Source organism: Peromyscus eremicus, chromosome 2 (assembly GCF_949786415.1).
Source record: "Peromyscus eremicus chromosome 2, PerEre_H2_v1, whole genome shotgun sequence".
NCBI classification, from domain to species: Eukaryota; Metazoa; Chordata; class Mammalia; order Rodentia; family Cricetidae; genus Peromyscus; species Peromyscus eremicus.
The window spans coordinates 119,268,703-119,292,798 of record NC_081417.1 but is presented as its reverse complement, the minus strand read 5'-3'; the positions used below and the strand labels follow the sequence as shown (position 1 = coordinate 119,292,798).

The following is a 24,096-nucleotide window of genomic DNA, read 5'->3' as shown; positions in this document are numbered from 1 at the left end:
GGCCACACACAGGAGTACCCAGTCAGTTGATTCGGGCTTCAGTCAACTTGACGACCAAGACCATGACTGTAAACATACTATTCTGCTCCAAATGGAAATTTAAAGTCACAGCTCACAAGCTAATGTCCCTATGTTTGTGCTTTTCTAGATAATAAACTCAAAAAATGGTATCCTGGTCAATGCTTAGTATCTAGGGGTTCCAAGTAAAGCATCTAGTTCAAAGGTTGGCTCCCTGGCTCTTGGTCCACGAGACTTTGAACAAAACCAGGCAACCCAGAAAACTGTTTCCTTGTCTGTAAAATGGATATAGACTCATTCCCATGGGATGGGTGAGGCTTGAATGAAATTGTGCCTGAAAGGACTTGATGGTGTTCCGTAAATACCTTCCATCCTTCCCAGGACATTAAGTTCATTAAATTAGTCACTAAACAAGGAACTGTGGTGAGTGCCAAGGAGAAGTAAGAACACAGAACACATATCTACTGGTATAATTTGTTTATGAGAGATACAGGGCCAGACCTTGAGGTCCTTCATCTATGACCTGAAGATCAAACAAGGCAGAAGACACCTATAGTTAAACATCCCCTATTCAAAATGTGTGGGTCCAGTAGTGTATTGTATCCTAGATTTCTTGAGAAATTGAAATATTGTATATATGTAACATGATTTCAAATCTAATACACAATTCATGTATGTTTCATATGTACCTTATATGCACGGCCTGAAGGTGATCTAAATAACTCTGTGCATGAATCAAAATGTGGTGGTGTGAAAATCTCTACTTGTGATACCATGTCAGTGCTCAGGCCAGTTCAGATGTGCGAACAGTTCTGACTTGGAGTTTTCAGATCAGGGCCACTCTGCCTGTACCATACTCTTCAGCAGCATGTCACATCACTCAGACTATCCAGACAGTTCTGCTGCTAGGTGCTATTTGCTGTCTCCTCTCCGAATTTAAATCCCCTTTACAAGCAATGAAGCCCAAGGCCACAGAGATGAAATAATTCACCTGCAGGCACCCAGGCAGGAGAGGTGGACAGCACATACACAAGAGTCCTGAGACACTCTGTCTCATGCTCTTTGTGGACATCACAGAAGACAGAGGAAGTGGAGCACACACATTCCTCACACTCCAAATAGCATTCTCCCAGGCCAGAGTCGGCACAGGCCTGTGATACCAGCTGCTCGGGAGGCTGAGGCAGGAGAGTTGACAGCTCAAGGCTTTCCTGGGCTGCAGAGTGAGTTCAAGGCAGCCTCAGGCAACCAAATGTTAATGAAACCCTGCCTAGAAGGAAAAAAAGACAAGACAAGGAGAGGAGAAAAGAAAATGAAGGTTTGGTGGAGTAGCACACACAAAGTGCTGGGTTCGATCCCTATCGCTCAAAACAAAACACACAAAAACAGTTTTCAAAAAGCAGCAACAGCAGCAACCAGTCATAACAATAAGCAAAGACAGCCCCCAGCTCTATTGAGAAAGAGCACAACAGCCTTGAGTACTTTGTTTTTAAGGGGCACTTGAAGTTGGCATGTCCCCATTCATCCTTTAAAACTTTAAATGACACCGCCTTGAAAACAATTTAACCCTCAGAACTATTAGAAACCAGCCTCCCCCATCTCTTTCTTTTCTCTTGCCTCCAGCCATGACTTATCTTCTTGACAAGCTATAGTCTAGTTCACCAAAGGTGTGTATGGGGAGATGGGGGTTGTAGGGCTTAGAACATGGTTTAATACCAATGGTGGCTCGGCTATAATTCTGTGGATGGGGGAGCTTGACAACATCAACAACTGTAAGTATAGCATTTTGGTTTTTCAGTGTATCCAAATATACTATTCAAAATGTAATCCTTACTGACAAAATTGACAGGTGTTACTATTCACATATACAGATAAGAAAAATTAAAGTCAAAGAAGACAACTGACCTGTCTGGGGACAAATAGCAAGTGCATGGCAGATGGTGGCTCATATGCAGGTCTCCTGGCTTAACGTCTTAGCCCTCTGTCCCATACAACATCCACTACCATCATGATGAAAGGGGAAAAGCCAATCATCCAGAATGGTACCTAGAGGGCCAGCAAGATGGCTTTGTGGGTAAAGGCACTTTCTGCCAAGCCTGATCACCTGAGTTTGATTCCCAGGATCCCCACAGTGGAAGAGAACCAATGCTCCCTAGTTAATTGTCCTCTGACCTCCACACTTGTGCACCATGAACACACACACACACACACACACACACACACACACACACACACACACACACACAGAGTAAACAAGATGCAAAAAGCACAAAAGAATGACACTTGGAGTCTTAGTTTGCACTAGGATCCTGCCCTACCTGTAAAATGGTAAGATAACAGGAAACATAGTCAAGAGACAAGAGAAATGAAAACTGTGAAGTCTTTCCATGGTCAGGGTGCAAAGTCTGATGTTCTGAAGCACAGTCTATACAACTTATCTGTACTTAACGAGCCCCAGCAAATGGGGCATTATTTTGATTAATCTTTGAAAATCTTCCCAGGGATTTGCTGACTGGGGAGGAATACCAACTTGAATGCCACACCCACTTTTGTCTTGTCCCCATGTGGCACTTTCCCAAGCACCTTCTCTGAAGAGCTAAGCATAGCTGCTGTTTGGGGGTAGGTTCAAACCGCAACACAAAGTATCACCCTGAATATTAACAAAATACCACTCTAAATACTAACATCAACTTTCTTCGTTAATTTGTAGAGATGGGTTCTTGCAGAGTTTTGCTGGGGCCTCCATGATTAAGTGCCACCAAGTGTGACTTGAACAAGAGAAATTTGTTGTCTGATGGTTCTGGAAGGTAAATGTTCACGTTCAAATTTCAGGCATGGTTGGTTCCCTCCTGAGGACTATAGGTCTCCCACTCAGCTTGGAGCTTGATGGCAGTCTTGATGTTTCATAGGGTGTTCTTACAGTATGGTCACACTGTCTATCCTCTGCATAGTTCCCTGTTTAAATTCCTCTCTTCTGAGGATACCACTTATGCTGGATTAAAATTCACTCTTATGGCCTCACTTCAATTTGACTATTCTATAAAGACCCTCTAAGATGTGTGTTCTTCAAGCATTGTCCTGGGCTTTGGAGTAACACTTTGGGAGAATAACACAATCAGACTATAACAGCCACTCCATTCCTCCTGTGAGTTACTGTTATGTCAAGCATAGCATTATCCTTTGAGCCCAGGGGGCGAGTCCAAGTTCTTTATACCTATGAACATATTTAAGCCTCTGTGGAATGCTAAGAGGCAGATATTATTTTCTCTCCTTTACAAGTGGAGCACCAAGAAATTAAATATCTTGCTCAAAACCACACAGTTGGTATTTGTCACAGCTGGGGACAAACCAGTCAGGCACCTCAAAGGCTGTGCCTTTAAGAGTCAAGCTTTCCTGTCCCTTACAGCAGGACAATGCCTTCCTCCCTGGGACCTCATAGTCCACACATGGATCTACTCAAAGGGCCTGGAGTCTTGCAAGGAAGGAGAACCCAATTGTGGCCAAGGAGCTGGAGAGGGATTCTTGGGAACGTAAGGCCTGATTTGAGAGGTCATGCCTCTGGTGAGGATTCTTACAGAAATGCCAGGCTGGAGCAGGTATAGCCCAAGGGCAGGGCACCATGCTAAAGTGGGAGGATACTGTGTGAGTACCAAGACCACCAGCCTTGTGTGTGTGTTGGGGGGTGACATGCATGGGCTCTACCTCACAGGCATGGAGAATGGCTGGCAAGATGCAGCAGCAGAATGGCAGGACCAGCATTGCCCACTTTGGAGCATTTCTCGCAGGAGAAATGTCAGTGAATGATTTGGAAAAGGGAGATTTGACTCTTCCCTTTGAAACAATGGGATAAGGGCAGGGCTCGCTATGAGGGATGACTGGCCATGGCACAGGTAAATTCCTATCTCATCAGCAAGGACCAAACAACGCAGTCCAAGAGGATGCTGCCCACAGCCTCCCAGCCAAGAAAGCTGTGAGCCGTCCAGCCTTTTATTTGGTGACTTATAGGGTGATTTCTTTTCCCTCAGAATACATCTGAGAAGTTTTGGAGCTTTTAAAAAATTTGTTTGTTTGTTTTTAAAGACAGGGTCTTACACCATAACCCAGTCTAGCCTGGAACTCACAGCAGTCCTCCTGCCTCAGCCTTCTGTCTACTGGGATTGCAGGTTTACACCACCACCCTCTGCTTTGATGAAAGCCTCTTCATCACAGCTGTTTCTACTGTCCACAGACAAACTCCCCAGCAAGAGGCTCTCATTGCAGGTGAATCCCCCGGGATTGGTCCTTGTGGACCAGAGATGTACATAGAGAAGAAACAGCGGCACCTCCATTATTTAATAATAGGTGCCTCAGGACCTTTTCCTTAAATGTCAGATTATTTAGGTAAAAAACCCAAACATTTCTCTTGAAGCAATGCTAAGTGATGTCTCATAGGCATGCAGAACTAGATTCTACCCAAATTAATCAAATGCGATCTTGGTAATATCTTACTGCCTCAGGACCACCTCAGGGTGTGCAGCTCAACCTTGAGTTTTAGAAGAAAAGTCCCTCTACCCCAAGTGGCTCCTTCAGCTCTCAGAATAAACCACATGCAGCACCAAGGGCCTTTTAACCCCTGTCCTTTCTAAATATTAGGATTCCATTCTGGCAACTTATTTTCATTTAGAAAATTTCTACCCAGTAACCCTTCGCTTCAAGAGTGTCCCCTGACTCACCCTACCACACTGTGTACCTCTCTGAGCCTTTGTCTGCTGCCCTCCACCCCACCCCCACTCTTCTTCCTCTCCTGCATAGCTACTCCTCTGACATTCAGCTGGGACAGCATCTCCCCGAAAGAGTCCCAACACTGGGGCTAGGCACCCAGCCACACTGCCGTCATTGAGGCTGGACTTCCTCATTTTCCTTTACATCCTTTGTTTTCTTTAACACTCTTCTGCAAAGATGAGCAACTAGATGGCATGTAAGACAGGTCCCTCTCAGATGCTAATGTGGGGTCTGGCACATGGAAGATGCTTGTTCAGCGTCCATAAGATGATGAGGGCTGGGCCTAAGGAGCAGGTCTTCAACTCAACATGAACAATTCCAGGGTATCCAAGGAGTAGGCACTGGATGGGTAGCTACAAAACTGCTGCCAACTTTCTGCCCCTGGGGCTCAGATTTCCTTGTAAAATGGGGAGTTGTTAAACTGGTTGGACTTTGAGAAATCAACGCCGGCACTTGCTCAAATCACTTGGCTGCCAATGGGCAGAGGTGAATTTAAATGGGGGTTTGATTCTAAATGTGGTCCAAGCTCATCCATCAAATATTCAGTCCCCATTTGGTGACACCGTGATGGTAAGCCCTAACTCAAAAATGCTACAATTCTCTCTTGCCAAGACTGGACCCAAGTGAAAACACACTTGGCCGAAGGCACAGGTGGGTTACCACTTAACTCTGAGTTTCAAAAAGGATTTACCAACCTCTCAGTATGAAGGTCTAAAAGTACTCCCCCATGAGTGTGTGTGTATAAAATGTATGGATGTGTGCATATTTGTGTGGATATCTATATGCATTCATATGCACGTGGAAACCAGCAGTCAAACACAAGTGTGGCTCTTGAGGAGCTGCCCACCTTGTTTTTTTGAGGCAGGCTCTCTCACTGAACCTGGAGCTCACTGATTCTGCCAGACTACTGTGTATCAAGCCCCAGGAACCCTCTAGTCTCTGCCTCTCTTGTTTGGGGATTGTAAGTGTACACCACAATACCTAACATTCTTGACATGGGTGCTGTGGATTGAACTTGGGTTCTCATGCTTGTATGACAAGCATTTTACAATTGAGCCAGCTCAAAACATGTTCTTACAGAATTCTTTTGAATCACATATCTATACGAAAGAATAATTTTTTGCTGTTGTTTGTTTAGGACAGAGTCTCGCTATGTAACCTTGAATGGTCTAAAACTGCTATATAGATGAGGCTGGCCTTTAAGCTCAGACATCTATGAGTTCTGCCTCCAGGGTGCTGGGATTAAAGGTGTGTGGCACAAGTTCAGCCCTAGCTTTTATTTAAGACAGAATCTCACTGTGTAGTACTGGCTGGTCTTGAATTTACAGTCCTCCTGCCTCAGCTTTTCAAATGTTGGGGTTACAGGTGTGTACCACCATGCCCAGACAAAAATAATTTTTATTTGTTCTGATATCTGCTAATGCAGAACCAAACAACTGAAAATTAAGTGGCCTAAAACAAACAGAAGCCCCACCTTCCTCTGCATCTCCCAATTGTGTAGGAGGGGAATAGTGACATAGTCCAGCTGGGTGAGATTTCCACCCACAGATGAACGCCATTCTGTGGTGTCTGCCTCGTGCTGCTGTGGTCTGTGGGGCTTTCAGAGTAGGGGCTTTTCTTGTGGACAGGCTGGCAAGCTGGGCTCAGCCAGAACTGTCAGTGTCTACATGAGATTATCTTCAGCTGTGCAGAGGCTATTGCCCTGGCTGAGGGCTGCAAGAATTAGTTCTCAGAACAAGGTGTGAACAGCACAGTCTCATAGGAGTCCGTGAAGTCCCACAGCACCAAGTGTGGCAGCCCGCAGTGTTCACAGCAGCCTGCAATTTTTCCCAGATTCAGTATAGGGAGCATGCTTTCCCCTCTTGAGAAGAATGTCGGAGAATGTGAGGTCAGCTTTAACTCTGTGCAATCTTAAACACATACTGGTTGTCAGCACTATTCTAGTAGATATTGATCTGATTATTGTCCTGCCTCAGCCTCCCCCTTGAGCTCTGAGTCTGAGTATTCCTCTGTATAATTAGCCCTTCAGTCATTCCATGTCTAAAACTGACTCAGAAAGCTCAGCCTTCATGCTGTTTCCTTCCTCCCTCCCTCTCTAATAAGTATATCATGTTGACTCTACCTTTAATATACAGATGCATCTTGACTTATCGCAGCATAATGGCATGATCCCATGCTAAGTTGAAAATACCATAAATATCATAAAATGCAGGTATGTTAAAAATGCATTTAATACATCCAACCTACCAAACCTACCAAATTTCAGTGCTTAGCAACAGAGAGCACATATTCATTTACCTGTATAGCATCACACATGGCTAGCCCAGGAAAAGATCAAATTTGCCGCTCAGTTTTTTTTTTTTTTTTTAACCAAATGTGTGCCAGGTCTGTACATCATAAAGCCAAAACACCATTACTTCGATCATCCAAAGTCAGGGGCGCAGATCCATCACTTCTATAACCACCATCCCTGCTAAGTCTGGCCTGAGCCACTTCTCCTGTTTCCATCCCAGCACCTCCTCTCTACCGGGCCACGCAGTTACCGATCTCACCCTTCTGGCCATCTAGTTTCCAAACCACAGCCACACGATTCTGAGGAAATGTAAGCCAGGTGGTGCCATCCAGCTACCTGCTATCCTTGGGGAAAGCTGGTTTCTACTGAGGGTTCCACGCCTTCACGATGTGAACATTCACCCCTCCTTCCTCTGCTCCATTTAGTCTACACTTGGCTGCTGTTCACCAAAGCAGCTTTTGTCTTAGCATCGGCTAGTACCTCTCGATAGACTCGTTCCCCCTAAAGCATCCACACAACCAGCTCTCTCACTTCCTTAAGTTTCTGTTCAATTCCCTCCTCACAGTGACCTTTGACACAGTCTCCCTGCTGCCTCAGGACCTTAGACCCTTCTTCTCCGCTTTGAATGTCCATTGCACCAGCTGCCATTTAATCCTTATATTTTTGTTTCTTTCTCCTTTCTTATTAGCATATAAACTTTATGAAGGCATTCTGTACCCCTTTGCAGCCTAGTCTGGCCTTAAACTTTTGATCCTGCCTCAACCTTCCAGGTGCTGGAATTACACACATGTACCACCATGACAGGCTAAAGCAGGTATTTTTGAATGTTTGGCTCCTAGCTGTATCTATGCACCCAACATGGAAGTTGGCCATACAAAGGAGGTTTTCCAAATGTATGTATTATATAAGGAATGTTTTGTTGGTTTTCTAAAACAATAGAAGAATAATCCTTTCAAGATGAGGAACTATCCATATTTTTTTTTCTTTTGTTTTGGAGACAGGGTTTCTCTGTGTCTACCTGGCTATCCCTGGCTCTATAGGCCAGGCTGGCCTTAAACTCACAGAGATCTGCCTGTCTCTGCCTCCAGAGTGCTAGAATTAAAGACATGTACCACTACCACCCAGTTCCCATATTTCTTTTTGGGTCCTTTCCACTAGTCTTTCTGAGTGGAGGAAAATGTGTGCTCACTTCTCTTGTCCTGTAAAACGTTACTAGGTGACAAATATGCCCTCTTGTACTTTTTTTCTCTAAGCTGCCAAACCTTCTCTCTGTTCTCCTGGAGTAATTAATCCCTGCTGGTGCTGCCTGGTTTACAGCTGGTACCCAGTCACTGTCGTTAAAGAACCAGAGCCTAGGCCCCAGCCCTGCTTCTGACCGGTGGTGTCCTAACTGTGCAGCAGTAATATTCTGTCCTTCAGCTTCCTCACCTAAAATCCCCAGGGCCAATGACCTCCAGTCTCTGCCCCATCAGACTGATAAGCAGAACTAGTCGACAGCGCAGATCCTGGCTAGGGAGAGGGCAGCATGTCAGTCCCTTTCCTTTGCCTGAAGCCACGTGGATCAGTTCATCTTGGCAAGTTGCCGTCACGGAGGAGGCTCCCAAAAGTTGATGAATAGAGTCCAATACAGTGGCACATGCCTGTCATCCAAGCATGTGAGAGGCTGAGGCCAGCCTGGGCTGTAAAGTAAGACTTTTTTACAAAATAAAAACAACTCCCTGACCCCCACGCCCCCACCCAAAGAATAAGTTTCTAAACATCGTGGCACCACACGTAGGACAGCAGAAGGAATTCACAAGGAGAACGAACTGGCTGGCATCCTTGGTTCACTCTTTTCTAAAACTCAGCCACCTGGGTGGAGTGAGAAGCCAGAGACACAGGTGTCCCTTTAAACACAGAAGCGGTCCACCGTCCTGATTGTAAACCAAACATCTGGATGGGAAGTAACACAGTGATTTCTTAGGCATGGTACATGTGCTTATGCATCTATGGAAAGAAAGCCACTAACAGAACAGCAGAGCAAGAACTCCACAAGGAAAGGGGAGGATGGGGTTAGCCGGGCAAAATCTGTGAATATGTGAACAGCATTCCTTCAGCCATTCAAAACTTTCTGTTGCTTTTGTCAAAAACAAAAACAAAAACGATCAAGGTCTCCCCGTGTGGCTCAGACTGGCTTTAGCCTTTCAATGCTCCTGCCTCCGCTTCTGAACTGCCACCACCCCAAGCCTGGGCTCTATTTCTTCATGTACCTCCCTTCTCACACAGCGTCCACTGTGGTACAATTCTGTTTTAGGAGAGCCCTAGGGCTCAAGAGCACAAGCACTCTTGCCCCAGTCCACAGAGTCAACAGGGAGCAGTGACGTAAAGTCACAAGCCACAGGGGACATCGCAAGGCCACCTTTTCCCAGAGTCACGCTCTGTCCTTGGACCGAGACACCCACCTGCCATCGCAAAGGCAGAACTGAGGGGGAAAGTCAACCCTAAAGTGACAAGCACTCGAACTGTGACCCTCAGAGCTGGCTAGATGCCCGGGTCCTGGGTTAGAGAGAGCGTCGCAGAAACACAGGACACCGGCTGCCTGAGCAAGGCCAGCATGACAGGTTCATAGCAGGACACATGACACGTTTGGTCAGGTCCAGGAGCCGGGTCACACAGGCAGCTCTTTTCCCAGGGATCCTTCCTTTGGAAAGAACTAAAGTCCACAAGGTGGCACGCAGACAGCCCATACCCAAGTGGGTGCCTTACCTCTTCCATTGTGTTCCTCGGAGCCAGCGTCTGGGAAAGAATCCCAGCTTCCCAGAGCTGGATCCTGGGGCCAACAGTGCTCTCGCCTTCGCCTGCCAGCTTGCAGTCACTTCCCCACGTCTGGGGCACGCTGGAGCCCAGGCTCTTAGCCAGATCCACCTGGCCTGTGGCTCCTCCCTCCCCGGGGCTGGGCACGGGCGGTCTCCATCCTCCCAGCTGGATCAGCTGTGGTGGGGGCAGGAGGCAGAGTGTGGGCAGAAGGCTCTGTCTGTGGCTCCCCAGGCTCCGTGCCAACACTCCCTCTGTACGGGTTTCACTTTGTGCCCGCGTCCGGTCCTCTCCCACCACATCCCACCCGGGGGAGTTGCTGAGAGTCAAGTGCATCTTGTTCCTAAAGTTAGAATGAAAGGCTCAGGACACTGGTCTCCATTAGTGACACCCTCGCCCAACTCCGCCTCTGCTGATGGCTACTTAATTTCACAAAAGCTGCTCAGGGCCAGAGAAAAGAAAGCTCACAGTGTAGCTAAGCAGGCAGGTGCGTTTAATGGGGGTGAGAGAGGAAGCTAAAACAACTACACCTGTTTGAAGACAGGTACGGTCACTGTATTTGAATGCATGCCCCCCTTTAACCCTTACACGTAGTTCCCCGGGAAGTGCTGCTGTCTTCATTTTAGCCAGGCAGGAACTGGGGCTCAGAGAGATGGCCTTAACTAGCCCAGAGTGATGCTGGTAGGAAGCTGAAGCCAAGAGGCTCTGGCTGACTGATTCATTTGCTCTTTTTCTAGCAGAGCTGGTCCTGGTGGGAAACCCAAACCCCATTCCTAGATTTGGGGGGTTGGGGACTCAGCCAGGGTATGTCATGCGAATTGGAGGTGGGCAGGATGAATGACTTGTGCCCTGATTTATATGCAGCCTGCTGGGTTTTCTTGCTTTTTTGGAACTAAAAATCTGTTCATTGTTTGATGCAGGGTCTCACACTCAAACTGGCTTCCAACTCACTATATAACTTGGAATGACCTCCAACCTAACTATTTTTATTATTGTTATTATTACTACTACTATTATCAGGGTTTTGTTGTTATTTTGAGATAGGGTCTCTATACAAAGCCCTGGCTGTCCTGGAACTCACTCTGTAGACCAGGCTGGTCTGGAAATCACAGAGATCCACCTGTCCCTGCCTCCCTAGTGATAGGATTAAAGGCAGGCATTACCATGCCCAGCTACCAAGTTCTTAAAATAAGATTCCCCTGTCCTGACAGGAGCAAGATAGAGGGCAGGTGAGGAAGCCACGTGCTTGCTTATCCCCAAACAGGTGACAAACTGCAGGATTTTCGTTTTCCTTAGCCTTGCTCACAGTCACTTTTGCTCCCATTCCTCAAGACCAAGGGTTCTCTGTAACCTTCCCTTAGCACTCTAGTAGTCCTGTCTATCCAGGTATATATTCATAGAGAGAGCTCTGGACCCCAGAAACCTTTGGGCCTCTCATTTCCCCATGCTCCCAACACAAGGGCTCCCTCTAGTGGCGTCAGGGCAGCCCACAATGGCAGAGGGGTAAGCGGGGCAGCAGAGTCTCTTACCAACCCACCTAGATCTAGAGAGGCTTCGAGATCTGCTTTGGTTTGGCCCTCGACAAGTTAGAGTGGTAAGTCTAGTGTATCCTGGGCACCTCTCATTGGTAGCTGTCGAGGGAGGGGGACTATTTTGCTAGGAGGCATAAGAATTAGGCTTGGCCTCCTTCTCCATCCCTTGGGCCCTTTTCTACTTTGGTTTCAATAAACAAAAATATTGTATAATTTTACAAAAACTTATTAAAAACACATAAACATTTTATGCGTGTTTCCCATCCATGTATTTAGGTGCAGTACATGTATGAAGTACCTGCAGAGCAAGAAGAGGTTTTTCTTATCCTCTGGGACTGGAGTTATAGACCATTGTGAGCCACCCACGTGGGTGCTGGGAACCAAACCCCGGTCCTCTGCAAAAGTAAGTGCTTTTAACTACCAAGGCATCTCCCTAGCCCCACTCATTTTTTTCTTGATGATAAATATTCTAACTGCAGTGAGGTCAACAGAGCATACGGGAGATGATAGGAGAAGGGGAAATCATAGTGGCAGAGGGTACCATGGGAAGGGAGTCAGGGGAGTGGAGAGGAACGGGATTACATCTAAACTAAACGTGTCTGAATGCTTTTCTTGGCATTACTTCAACACTGCATTTATCCATCATTTATATTGTATTAGGTATTCTAAATAATAAAAACATCGCAAGGTAAACAGACAAAAAGAGAATTAAGCTTGGAACCATCTATCATCCTGTTAATTATCATATGGTGCAGACGCCAAACACAGTTTGCCCACTAACACTTGGCCTTGAGAAGGTCCACAAGTCTGAGGTGTTCTTTGTCTTTAAAAGGAAGGCTGACAGGGTTAGCTCCAGGACTAATGGCCATTTGAAACCCTGATATGGTACTTAACACTTTGCAAGACCCTACACGCCATTCCTCTCTTCCTTTCTCCATTTCCCCTAAACCACGGTATCAGCTACGTGTGGCACAGGCCACACCTAGTTGTGGGAATGAGGTAGCACTACTTCATCCCCACCCCCACCTGCAGGGATCTCAGATTGCTCCTGAGCCTCTATCCTGTGAGCAGGCGGATCCCTGCACCCAGCTTGATAGAAAGAAAATCGCACATGCTGACATGGGAGGGTAAAGGTAGTGAATACAGGCATTGTGAGGAATCGGGATGTGAAATTTCAGTTTTGACCCGAGTCAAACTAGATCTCACTGTGCCTTAGAAATGAACACATTTTAGTCAAAGATGAGATCTGTCCAAGTATCTGGCACTCGGAAGATCTGCTTTAGCCCCGGGCCAGGAGGAATTTCCCCATGAGCTCCAGTTAATCAGAGACAAGGAAGTAGCCTGCTGCATGCCTCTGTCTATTGCCTGCCAAGAACAGGACTACAGACCTTGCAGACCTTTTCCTGCTTATCTTTATTATGAGCCCTACTTTCTAGCTGAGAACGGAGGCACAGGCAAGTTAAGCAACTTCCTCTGGGCAACAGTTAGCAAATGGAAGGACAGAAATTCCAAGCCAGGCAGCCTGGCTCCAGACCCCACCCTCACAGCCAGTCTGTTTGACTTTCTTTCAATTTTCAAGAAACGCCAAATAATAAACTCATGGGATCTGAAAGCTGGAAGGCTTAGAGTTTCCTCCATCCCAGTTAGGTTCTGAAAGTGGGCTGTTGGAAATCTTAACGGATAGGCTGAAGTTAGGCTCAGAATCTTCTAGATATTTCTTTTAAGCCTCTTGCTTTGGTTTGCCTTTCCTATAGGGGAGATAATATGCACCCCCATTAAGGTCACATCCATTCTTTGGGCCAGTGCCTTTTAAGCATAACAGTCATTACCATCTTATTCAGAGAGCCTATGACTATCTACAAAAGACAAGACCAGGCTTGTTGACCTGCCTTCATAGAAGGAGGGCTTGGGGAGGGTCTAGATCCTCACCTAAGAGTCTAGCTTTTCTCTCCCTACCTCCTACCTATAATTCTGCCCTAACTGCCTATGGTTTAGGAGGTCTATGAGAGGTGGAAAGGTAATTGAAGCGGGGACTCCACCTTTGCAGTTTGGGGGACTCCATTTTTGCAGTTTGGGGGAAGTCACCACTCATGCTGGGGTGGGACTTTCCAGTGGCAAAACTGTTTGGGGGCCACCCACTGCCTTCAAACATCTCCTACTTATGTGCCTGTGAGTAAGCTCAGCAAATGCATTGGTTCCTGGAGCTAGACTTGGGAGCAGTCGTTACTTTGGTCCCTGGTTGCAGCCTATCTGGAGTGAACAAACACTCATTCATGAATTCCCAGGAAAAGATAATGTAACAGGCACTGAGCAGCAGCCATCAGTATTCCAGCACATACTCGATTGTTCCAAACCTTTCAACCTCAGATATTACTTGAAACTTCTTAGTGTTTTCTTATCACGTCACTGTTTTTCATTTCTTGGTAAATACATTACTTACACTTTGTGCCGTAAGTAATGGCTTATCCACAATACCCTAACGTGAAGAAGGAATATTTTTTAAAATGAGAAAATGGGAAAGCTTGTGCATTCCCCAGTTCCCTGGGTAAACCTTGAGCGCTATCTGTCATGTGGCGACAAGGCTGGGGTGTGCAGATTGATTGTCAGAGTCAGGATGCTGCTGCTGGAGTAACCCGCTATTAATATTAACGCTATTATTGGTTACATTAATCATGTCTGAAGACTTTCAGCGGAACATGTAATTTGTTTATGTATAATTTATATCCCGAGTACTTTCAAAAGGGAAAGAAGGAAAGAGGAAAGGAAGTTAAATTTATTGGAAGTCTATTGTGTAACAAGTGACACAACATCTATTTTATTCTATTTTTCATGATCGTGTTTTCAGTATTATTTTAAATTTTTCCACTGAAGACAGCGAGGCTCAGAAAGATCAGGGTAGATCTCTAGATGTGCAAACACACAGGTTTGATTCTCCCTTTTCATTTTCTTTATCTCATACCCCCGTGGTGTGTGGGTGTGTGTGTGTGTGTGTGTGTGTGTGTGTGTGTGTTGTACTTTTATATATGTGTGCAGGTGCACGTGGAGGCCAGAGGTTGATATCAGGAGCTGTTTTTTTTTTTTTTTATCATTCTCCACATTATTTTTTTTAAGATTTATTTATTTTTTTGAGGTGCAGGAGCGTTCTATCTGCATATACACCTCAATGCCAGAAGAAGGCATCAGATCCCCTATAGATGGTTGTAAGCCACCATGTGGTTACTGGGAATTGAACTCAGGACCTCTGAAAGAGTAGCTAGTGCTCTTAACTGCTGAACCAACTCTCCAGGCCCTCTCCACCTTATTTTTGAGACAGGGGCTCACATTGAACTTGGAGCACATGAACTGGCTAGACTGTCTGGCCTGCCAGACCCTGGCAGGCTCCTGTCTCTGCCTCCCAGAACTGGATTGCAGACATGCATTTGACCATTTGGCTTTTTACATAAGCATGAAGGATCCAAACTCAAATCCTCATGCTCCACTGAGCCAGCTCCTCCCAAACATCAGTTCTTCCTTTGAATTGCTTTTTCCTTCCCTTCATGATGGCCTCAACAGACTTGAGTGATAAGATATCAAGTAAAATAAGATGGCTAAAAATGAAGATTAGAGTTCTAGAGAGGACAGGCAGGTGGGCAGGTAGGAAGGGATGGACAACCAATCAGAAATATGGAATGGATTACTATATGGTGTACACTATTTACAGATTATATAAAAGGGTGAAATGCTTAGAACTATCTTGGAGGTCTGTGGACTGGTAAAGGTCTTGCTTGTTCTTTATCTGTTTGAGAAAGGTGTATCAGCTGGTATTTGGTTTCTTTTTGTCTGGAAGGACACTCATATTTCCATTTTGCTAACATCTTGCTAACATGTACTTTAGCAAGATGAATTTTTTCCTTTAGTTTTGAGAATTTCTTACTGTGTACAATGAAGTATGATCATATCTAGTCTCCCATTAAAATGATTCCTAATGACTTATTGCTACATTCATAGATTGGTGCATCTGTCAAACCCTCCTAAGAGAAATTTCTTCTTGCAGTAAATGGCAATGAAGAGAACACAACCAGGCAACGAGCAGAGAAGAAGAAACTATGCAGGGCTCAGTCCTAAATGGGACATCTGTAGCACACCCTCCTCCCACGGCTCGGGGATCCTTGAGGAGGGAGCAGAGAGACTGTAAGCACCAGAGATGGTGAAGGACTTTTAGGAACCTGTTGTCCTGACACAGCAGGACAGTTGCACACAGGAACTCACAGTGACCATGATAGAATGTACAAGGCCCATAGAAGCTCAAGTCAGTCCCAGCATGGGGTCAGGACCACTGAGTCCCATTCATAGATGAGGGGCTATTGGCATTGCATAGCTTCTGGGGAAAGAAGTCTGTTTTCTTTAAGGATGTGAGCCCTGGTAAATTCACCTCATTCCAGGCAGGCCCCTTACCCCAGAGTATATGAGCAACCAAACTGGACTTGAACTGGTTAGTTTTATGTCAACTTGACACAGGCTAGAGTCATCTGAAAGAAGGAACTTCAGCTGAGAAAATGATCTGGCTGTAAAGCATTTTCTTAATTAGTGATCAATGGGGGGAGGTCTCAGCCCACTTTGGGTGGTGCCAACCCTAGGCTGGCTGTCCTGGGTTCTATAAGAAAGCAGGCTGAGCAAGCCATGAGGAGCAAGCCAGTAGGCAGCATCAGCTGCATCAGCCCCTGCCTCCAGGTTGCTGCCCAGTTTCAGTTTCTGTCCTGTTTGAGTTCCTGTCCTGACTTCCTTCGCTGATGGATTGTGATGTAGAAGTGTGAGTCAAATAAACCCTTTCCTCTCCAAGTTATTTTTGGTCATGGTTTTTCATTACAGCAATAGAAACCCTAACTAAGAGAGGACTCAATGTGGTTTTCAAAAGGAGGACATAGGTTGGGTGGGTAGTAGGGTGGTGGGAGTGGATCTTGGAGGAGTCATGCGAGGAACAATGAATATAGTTAAAGTGCATTGCATGTGATTCTCAAAGTATCAATAAAAATACTTTTTCTTTAGTTTTGAGAATTTCATACTGTCTTAGGGTTTCTATTCTTGTGAAGAGACACCATGACCACAGCAACTCTTATAAAGGAAACACTTAACTGGGGCTGACTTGCAGTTCAGAGGTTTAGTCCATTATTGTCATGATGGGAAGCATGGCAGCATGCAGACAGACATGGTGCTGGAGAGGTATCTAGAGTTCTACACCTGGATCGACAGGCCGCAGGAAGAGACAGTGACACTGGGTCTGGCTTGAGCATCTGAAATCTCAAAGCCCACCCCCCATGACACATTTCCTTCAACAAGGCCACAGCTCCTCATAGTGCCACTCCCTATGGGCCTTTGGGGGCCATTTTCATTCAAACCACCACACATACTATATACAATGAAATAATCATATCTACTACCCCATTTCCCTCTCCAGCTTCTCTCATGGTCCTCCTAACATCTCCCACCAACTTTATACCTTTTAAAATTTTATTTTGAAGACTATTAAGGAAACATGACCAAGTCATGTTGTTTTCCTTTTAATAATAATTTTAAGAAGATGTATTTATTTGCATGTTATGTGTCTGAGTATTTTGCCTGCATGTATGGATATGCACCACGTGTGAGCATGGTACCTTTAGAAACAAGAAGAGGGTGTTGGATCCCCAGAACTGGAGTTACAGATGGTGTGAACTGATATGTGGGTACTGGGAACCAAACCTAGGTCCTCTGCAAGAGCAACGAGTGCTCTCAACTGCCCCGATACCTCTCTAGCCACCGCTTTCCTTTTCATGACCATTTAAGGAGAATTTTAGCAGCTAGCTGGTTTGCACCAGGTGTCCTGCTTGGAGCTGGGGATGTAGTAGCCCTTTGGGTTCTTGTACAGAAACTGCCTTCCTCCACTAATGCCAGTTACATTATGTATGCACCATTCAGATGAATTATTAAGATGTTTTCTGATATGCTTGTCTTGTTGAGATCAAAGGAAGAGTATTCCCCTGTGGCAAGGAGATGGGGAAATACTTGACTTCTAGGCAAGTAGGAAATCATTACTGATATCAATCGCTCCCATGTTCCATCACCCAGAAAAGTGGGTCCTTAGTTAGAAAACTCAAGCAGGGAATTCCCATCTCTCTTTGGGTCTTGTTTACTCGGATTGGGACTTCAAGGCATAGTCATACCACATGACTGCAATGCATAAAGGCTAGGCGTTATTAGGATGTAGGCATGGTAGGTCTAGCCACAGAATCCAGAGGTCAATTGATATCTCCACCCATTTGTGCTGTTAAAACAAAATCCTTAGACTGTCTGATCTATGAATAGAATAACTTTAATGATCACAGCCACGGAGACTGGGATTCTGAAATCAAGACACTAGCAGGTGTCTGCTCAGAGTCCAGTCTTCACTTTTGGGAAGATGCTTTTAGCACTGCAGGCTCTACATAGGATGAAGGCCACTGGATCCTCCTATGGTGGAAGACAGAAGGGCAAAAAGGCCTACCTGCACTCCCTGCCAGACCTTTCATAAGGCCCTCTGAAAACCTCCACATGGGATATGAAGCTTCAATGTGAACTTTGGGAAGGACACAGACCTTCAAACCATAACAATTGGGATGTTTCTCATGCATCACTGTTTTAAAAGCTGACTTCATATGCACCAGAAAGTTCTGCTGATGTCTGAGAGGTGACATCGCTTTTCCCTGTGAGGACATGGTGGGCATGATCTTCTCCAGCACTCATGTGCATATCCCCTTTCCTCTGCTTACTTCAATGCCATGCTTACATTTTACGGGTAGAAGGTATGTGCAGGCATTGCTAGAAAGCAGGAACAAGATGGCCTCCGCACGGTAGCTTCAGGGAAGGGGTTTAAGAGCATCCAAGTTAAAGATCTACAAAATTTATTTTGAAAAAAAAAGGAGCATTCTTTATTTGTTCTTCATGCATCACCTGCAACCATGTTATAAAACTCGTTACTGTTAGATATTTTATTTTAACTTCAACTCTGCAATCATGGAAAAGCAAACGCTTTGGATTGTGTTTGGGATGGAGTGTTAAATAAAAGGGGAGTCATGTCCTTTGAGGTTGGCAGGGCTTGAGATACTGATTAGTGAGCGATTCCCAGGGCTGAGGAGTCTGGATGATGGGGTACTAAATACAGCCAGCTTTCCTCACACATCAGGGCTATGTGAGCCATTCTATCAATATAGGTAAGGAGGGGAGACAAAACACTTTGTTCTCACCATATCTTACTTTTATCTCCTGGTCTTAAGCACATGTGAAGAATGTATTTCTAACTGTCCTTGCAAGCAGATTGGAGAACGTGACCAGGAATAGTATGTGATAAAAAGAAATGACTTTGACTCATGGGACTGTGAAATTGTCCACCTTCCTTTCTTTTTGCTGCAATCTTGTGATACATCTGGTTAAGGTAGAAGTGTCACAGAATCAGGGGGGCTGCATCCCTGAGCATCACATCGGCTTCCCTGAGCATCAGAGAGAACCATGATACAGAATCTGTTAATGAAGCACCAGCCTGGACTATAAGGCACATTTCGTTGTTTTAAGTTTCTAAGAACTTGGGGATAATTTGTTACTGTGGCACAGCCTCTCTTATCCTGACTGGTACAGTTGTCTTACATTCATTATTGAATCACAGTAACTTTGAAATGGATTGGCAGGAAAAGCAAAAGGCAAAGGGAAGAATTGGGATGGGAGATAAGGAAAACTGCCCTGGTATGGGTGGGGTTAGCCAACTCTATGGGGCATGAACTGAAGATCAGATTGTAACGCTAACTGACACGATCTGGGCTCCTGGGAATCACAGTGGCTATTACATGTATCATGTTAATGCATCGGGTTAGTCCACATATTGTGGTATTGAGTTCCTCAACAGTCTCACAGTGTCAGTGTTATTAATCTTATATACATGAATAAACTGAAGTACAAAGCCATCTCTAGGTCACACAGCCCACAAGAAGCAGAGCCAGGTTTCAAACTCAGACCTGGTTGCTGAGGTAACATCAGATGGTAGCCATAGCCTAGCTGCTGACCCTGCAGAAGCTCACAGGCCTGGGATTGCTGTGATTTAAGGGAGAGACGACGCTGGCAACCACTGAGAGAATGGCTGGCATTTAGAGATGGATTTCAACATCCAGAGAGAGAGCCTGCTGTGCCCAGGAAAGACACCAGGGCGTCAGACAAGGAGACAGGTGTTAAGGCCCCTCACAGAAGGCATGTGAACATCAAGATAGAAGCAGATGCCCGGCCGGAAGGACCGGGAACATTCAATGGAGGCTGGGGACCAGTCAAGACATAATGACACTCTAGTGACAGAAGACTGAGTTTAGTGTGCACCAGACTACAGGAACAGTGACACCAGGTCTCCCTGCCAGGGGGATGTCCCCACCATCCCATCTCCTTGGTTAATGGTTTCTGAGCCTAAGAATATCCGGCCTTGTGACCAAGGTCTCTAGACCTGTCTAGGGAGTGGCTAAGAAAGGCACCAAGATGGAATAGGAGAGATCCTTGGCCCAGACAAGACAGAATAAGAGCTACACAGTCTGTGCCCTGTGGGTAACAGGGAGGAAGTATGAATATTATGGATTTGATTTTTGGCCAATCCTGATTCAACTGCTTAGCAGCTCTGTCTTTGACCAAGTGATCTTATATGTTCCTCAGCTTTCTGATCTGTGAAATGGAGTCTGATTCTACTCCCACGTGGCTGTAACTGTGACATTTTAGACAGCACAGAAAGAAGCATGCATAGGAGGTGACTGCTGATGGAAACTCAGTGTTTCTCCTTCCTCTCTTTTCATAGAGGGAGGCCACACATCTCTGCCCAGAGAGTCGAGACAGGCTTCACAGAGCCAACAAGGCCTGACTCTTAGTCCTAACATGACCGAGGATGGGACAGTCTAGAGAGAGAAGAGCTTGGACAAAGACCTGAGTTTGACAAGCAATTCTCCTGAACAGACCTTAAGAAGGCTAAAAGGATGGGAGGCGTGGTGTTTGCTTTTTTCAGGAGTTGTGGTCTTGCCACCTGTCACCCCGACAGCAACCTTCCCATGATGTCCACATCCCCCACTTACTAGTTGTGTTACCAGCACGGTCAGCTCAGACCCAAGCTGCCAAGGGTCAGTGCAACAGCTTGGAGGAAGGTAGGGTGCGGGCAGACCCCTGTGAGAGATCTCAGTCTGAATGGAAAGGCTGGAGGAGACAGATTGGCTGGCCTTTATTTGGGTTGCAAGATAAAAGTCTTTTGTCATTGAAATGAAGGGCTTCCCTGGGAAGGGAGGTGTGCTTCTGTCAATGAAATGTGTTTCCCACTGTCTTTGGAGCAGAGGATGCTACTTCAAGCCACAGTGGCACAATCTGTGTGTACATTAGCCAGGTGGAACTGAGTGTGGAGGTCAGCGATTTATTCAAAGGCATTTTATCACTGTGGCATTTAATCACCTATATAAACAGTTGTTGAATTGAATCACCCCATATAATGCTTGCAAGCACCTAGGCAGGATATGTACTAAATCCCGGTTTTCCGGATGAAAGAACAGCAGGATTTGATTAGGGCCTGGTTTGGAGGCGTGGTTTGGAGGTGTGGCATGTGGGGGAGGAGGAGGAAGTTGGGAGGGTTAGAGAAGCTTGGCAAACTTTGAACTTGAAAGTTCTACAATGAACATGACCGCCCTGCTTTGCTGAGTACCTCCCTGCTCTGGGCTCCTACTTGCTGTGTTGCTCTGATTGGTTAATAAATAAAACACTGATTGGCCAGTAGCCAGGCAGGAAGTATAGGCGGGACAAGGAGAGAAGAGAATTCTGGGAAGTGGAAGGCTGAGGCAGAGAGACACTACCAGCTGTCACCATGGAAAGTGAGATGTAAGGTACCGGTAAGCCATGAGCCACATGGCAACTTATAGATTAATAGAAATGGGTTAATTTAAGATATAAGAACAGCTAGCAAGAAGCCTGAGCCATTAGGCCAAACAGTTTAACTGATATAAGTCTCTGTGTGTTTACTTGGTTGGGTCTGAGCGACTGTGGGACTGGAGGGTGAGAGAGATTTGTCCTGACTGTGGGCCAGGCAGGAAAACTCTAGCTACACCTACTTACATCCTGTTCATGCCCACATCCACGTCCCTAGGCCCTCATTCATTCCAAAATTGCTTAATTTTCTTTGTGGGCTAGAGTAGGCCAAGTCACACAGAAGGGAACAGAACTACAATGTCTTCACCCCAAAGAGCCGATTTAGGTCACAGGTGAATCTTTATGTGGATGCTCACATGTTGTAAGATATTTTGTTTGTGTTCTAACAAATAAAGCTTGCCTGGAGATCAGAGTGTGGAGCTAGCCACTAGTTAACCATAGAGGCCAGGCAGTGGCGGCACACACCTTTAATCCCAGCACTTGGAAGGAGGACACAGGAAGATCAGGAGTTCAAGGCCACCTTGGGCTACAAGAGCTTGATCTAGTTTAAAAGGGAAACAGAGTCAGGCAGTGGAGGCTCACGTCTTTAATCCCAGGACTAGGGAAGTGGAGACAGGAATATAAGGCAGGAGGAGACAGGAGCTCGGCCCCCACTTCAGTCTGAGAATTCGGTAGAGGTAAGAAGTCTCTCTAGTGGCTAGCTCCTTTGCTTCTCTGATCTTTCAGCATTTACCCCGATATCTGACTCTGGGTTTTTATTATTAAAACCGATTAGAATTCGCGCTACACTCACATCCTTAAGTACTATAAAAGAGAATAATTGGGGGACACAGAAGATGGTCAAGAAGTCCAGGACTCATTTTTCCAACACATATTTTAGAGTACCTACTCATGGTATTGAGTTAGGTGGGCACTGCTCTATGTATTGAAGACAGAGTGACCCATATCCAGCTGCCCATGAGAGTTCTCATTCGGGTCCTCCACACACATTGCAAGCCCACCAAGGCCATAACTTAACCCAAGATCTATCCCCTTGACCCTGCTCCAGAGAGCACTAAGTTTATCCTCCTTTCTTGAAGATACTTTGGACCTTCCTAAGCCCCATTCTCTGTGCCCCATTTGGCAGCCATTGGCAAAGGCGCTTTGTACACGCCCACTCCTGTATTTGGTACTTGATATTTACCCACCGAAAGTCAGAACAGTTCTTGTTATCCAGTTTAGTTTCACCTCAGAAGACGCCTAGACCTCTAGACTATCTCAATAGCCAATCTCTTCAGTGAATCTCCTCTATGACTTGTGTGTTTAGACCCAAGACGCCCCTGCCTCTAATTTACCATGACACATCAGACAAATTAACTGGGGCTTTCCAGACTGATCTTCCCATAGGCAAATTTGATAGTGATACTGGACACTGAAAATGCACAGTATTTGTGCTAAAAATGTATGTGACCCTGCATACAAGAGGTGAAGTCCCAAGTTTTCCCACATGCAAAGGGTTCTTCAGACCTGGGCCCTGGAGCTATTCCAGTCTTGGCTACTGATGTCCCCACAGTTGATTTCTTCATTCTTGGGCTTACAACGATTCATGATATCCCCAGATATTTACCTGCTTTTCTTTTCTCTACCTAGAATGCTGGTCCTGATGCAACCACCATCCACCTGGGCCCTCTCCATTATCCCAAGAGCTAGTGAAATGCTGTCTCTGCATTGACGGACCACAGCATGAGGCCTCTGCTCCCACAGGTCCCTCCTTACCATCTCATGATCCAGCTGCCCTGTGGAACTGAGTCCGTTTGTAACCGGGAGACAGCCATCCACCTGTGCTAGTACTCCCGAGGTCTTCAGAGGTTGCTTCCCAGGTGTCCCCAATCCAGACTATCAAGCATGACGTCATGCCATCTGCCACAGTCTTCCCTGTCTAGTACAGCTCCTCTTTGCAATGACCAGAACCCACAGGGTCGTGGAGCGAGCTTCATTACGGCTGCTGCTGAAGGGACCATGGTGACCACACCCATGTTCTGGCACTAAGTACGAAGAACTTTACACACACGAATTCACTGTGTGCTTGAACAAGTGGGAGGCAGGCACTAACTCCCCCTACAGACGAGAAAGAATGTGAAAGTTTCACCGAGGGGGTGCCTGCCTGGAATTTTTATCCCAGCTATTCTCACATAGAACACCTGTTTTTCACTGTTGTGATAGGATACATAGGAACATCTGGATGCCATTCCATCCACCAACCTGCCTTTGTTCCTTTGCCCCTGTCTGTCTAACCCCTCACCCGCCCCCCCCCCCACACACATAGGCAATGGGGCCTTCAAAAACAGGACCTGCTTCTTTTTTTTGTCAGGGAGAGGTTTCGAGAGAGGGTTTCTCTGTGTAGCCTTGGCTGTCCTGGAACTGGCTCTGTAGATCAGGCTGGCCTCGAACTCACAGAGATCCTCCTGCCTATACCTCCTGAGTGCTGGGTATTAAAGGCGTGCACCATCACCACCTGGCAGGACCTGCGTCTCATTCACTCCCTTCCCCTGTGTTCAGCTCAGGGCTGAGCCTTACAAATGCTTACAAGTGTGTTCCTCTCAGGTGAGACTTCATTAAGATGTATGAGTCATCTTTTCTTTTTTTAGGGCTATGTGTCTTCTCATTACTCAGTCAGTATCCTTGACAGCCAAGCCCAGGAGAGGCAGTATAGGTTGAAGGCTGTAGAAAGGTGGGTTGTATAATCCTGTTCAAGTAGCTGGAATGCAAACTGCCAGCTATTTCCAGATCCTTTCAAATGCT

General features: G+C 46.0%; 1 protein-coding gene and 1 long non-coding RNA gene across 2 annotated transcripts in view; one reads left to right on the top strand and one right to left on the bottom strand.

The window, feature by feature from the left end:
- Fyb2 (FYN binding protein 2) overlaps window positions 1-9,978 on the bottom strand; it is a 109,987-nt gene extending 100,009 nt beyond the window's left edge. Inside the window, exon 1 of the mRNA XM_059255847.1 lies at window positions 9,815-9,978. Coding sequence (XP_059111830.1) covers window positions 9,815-9,823 — 9 coding nt within the window. The 5' untranslated portion in view covers window positions 9,824-9,978. The remainder of the gene's footprint in view (window positions 1-9,814) is intronic.
- An 11,229-nt stretch (window positions 9,979-21,207) lies between these two features.
- Window positions 21,208-23,813, top strand: LOC131905062 (uncharacterized). Its single transcript, XR_009377843.1, has 2 exons — window positions 21,208-21,272; window positions 22,945-23,813. It is a non-coding gene; the product is annotated as an uncharacterized LOC131905062 (long non-coding RNA).
- The last annotated feature ends 283 nt before the right edge of the window (window positions 23,814-24,096 follow it).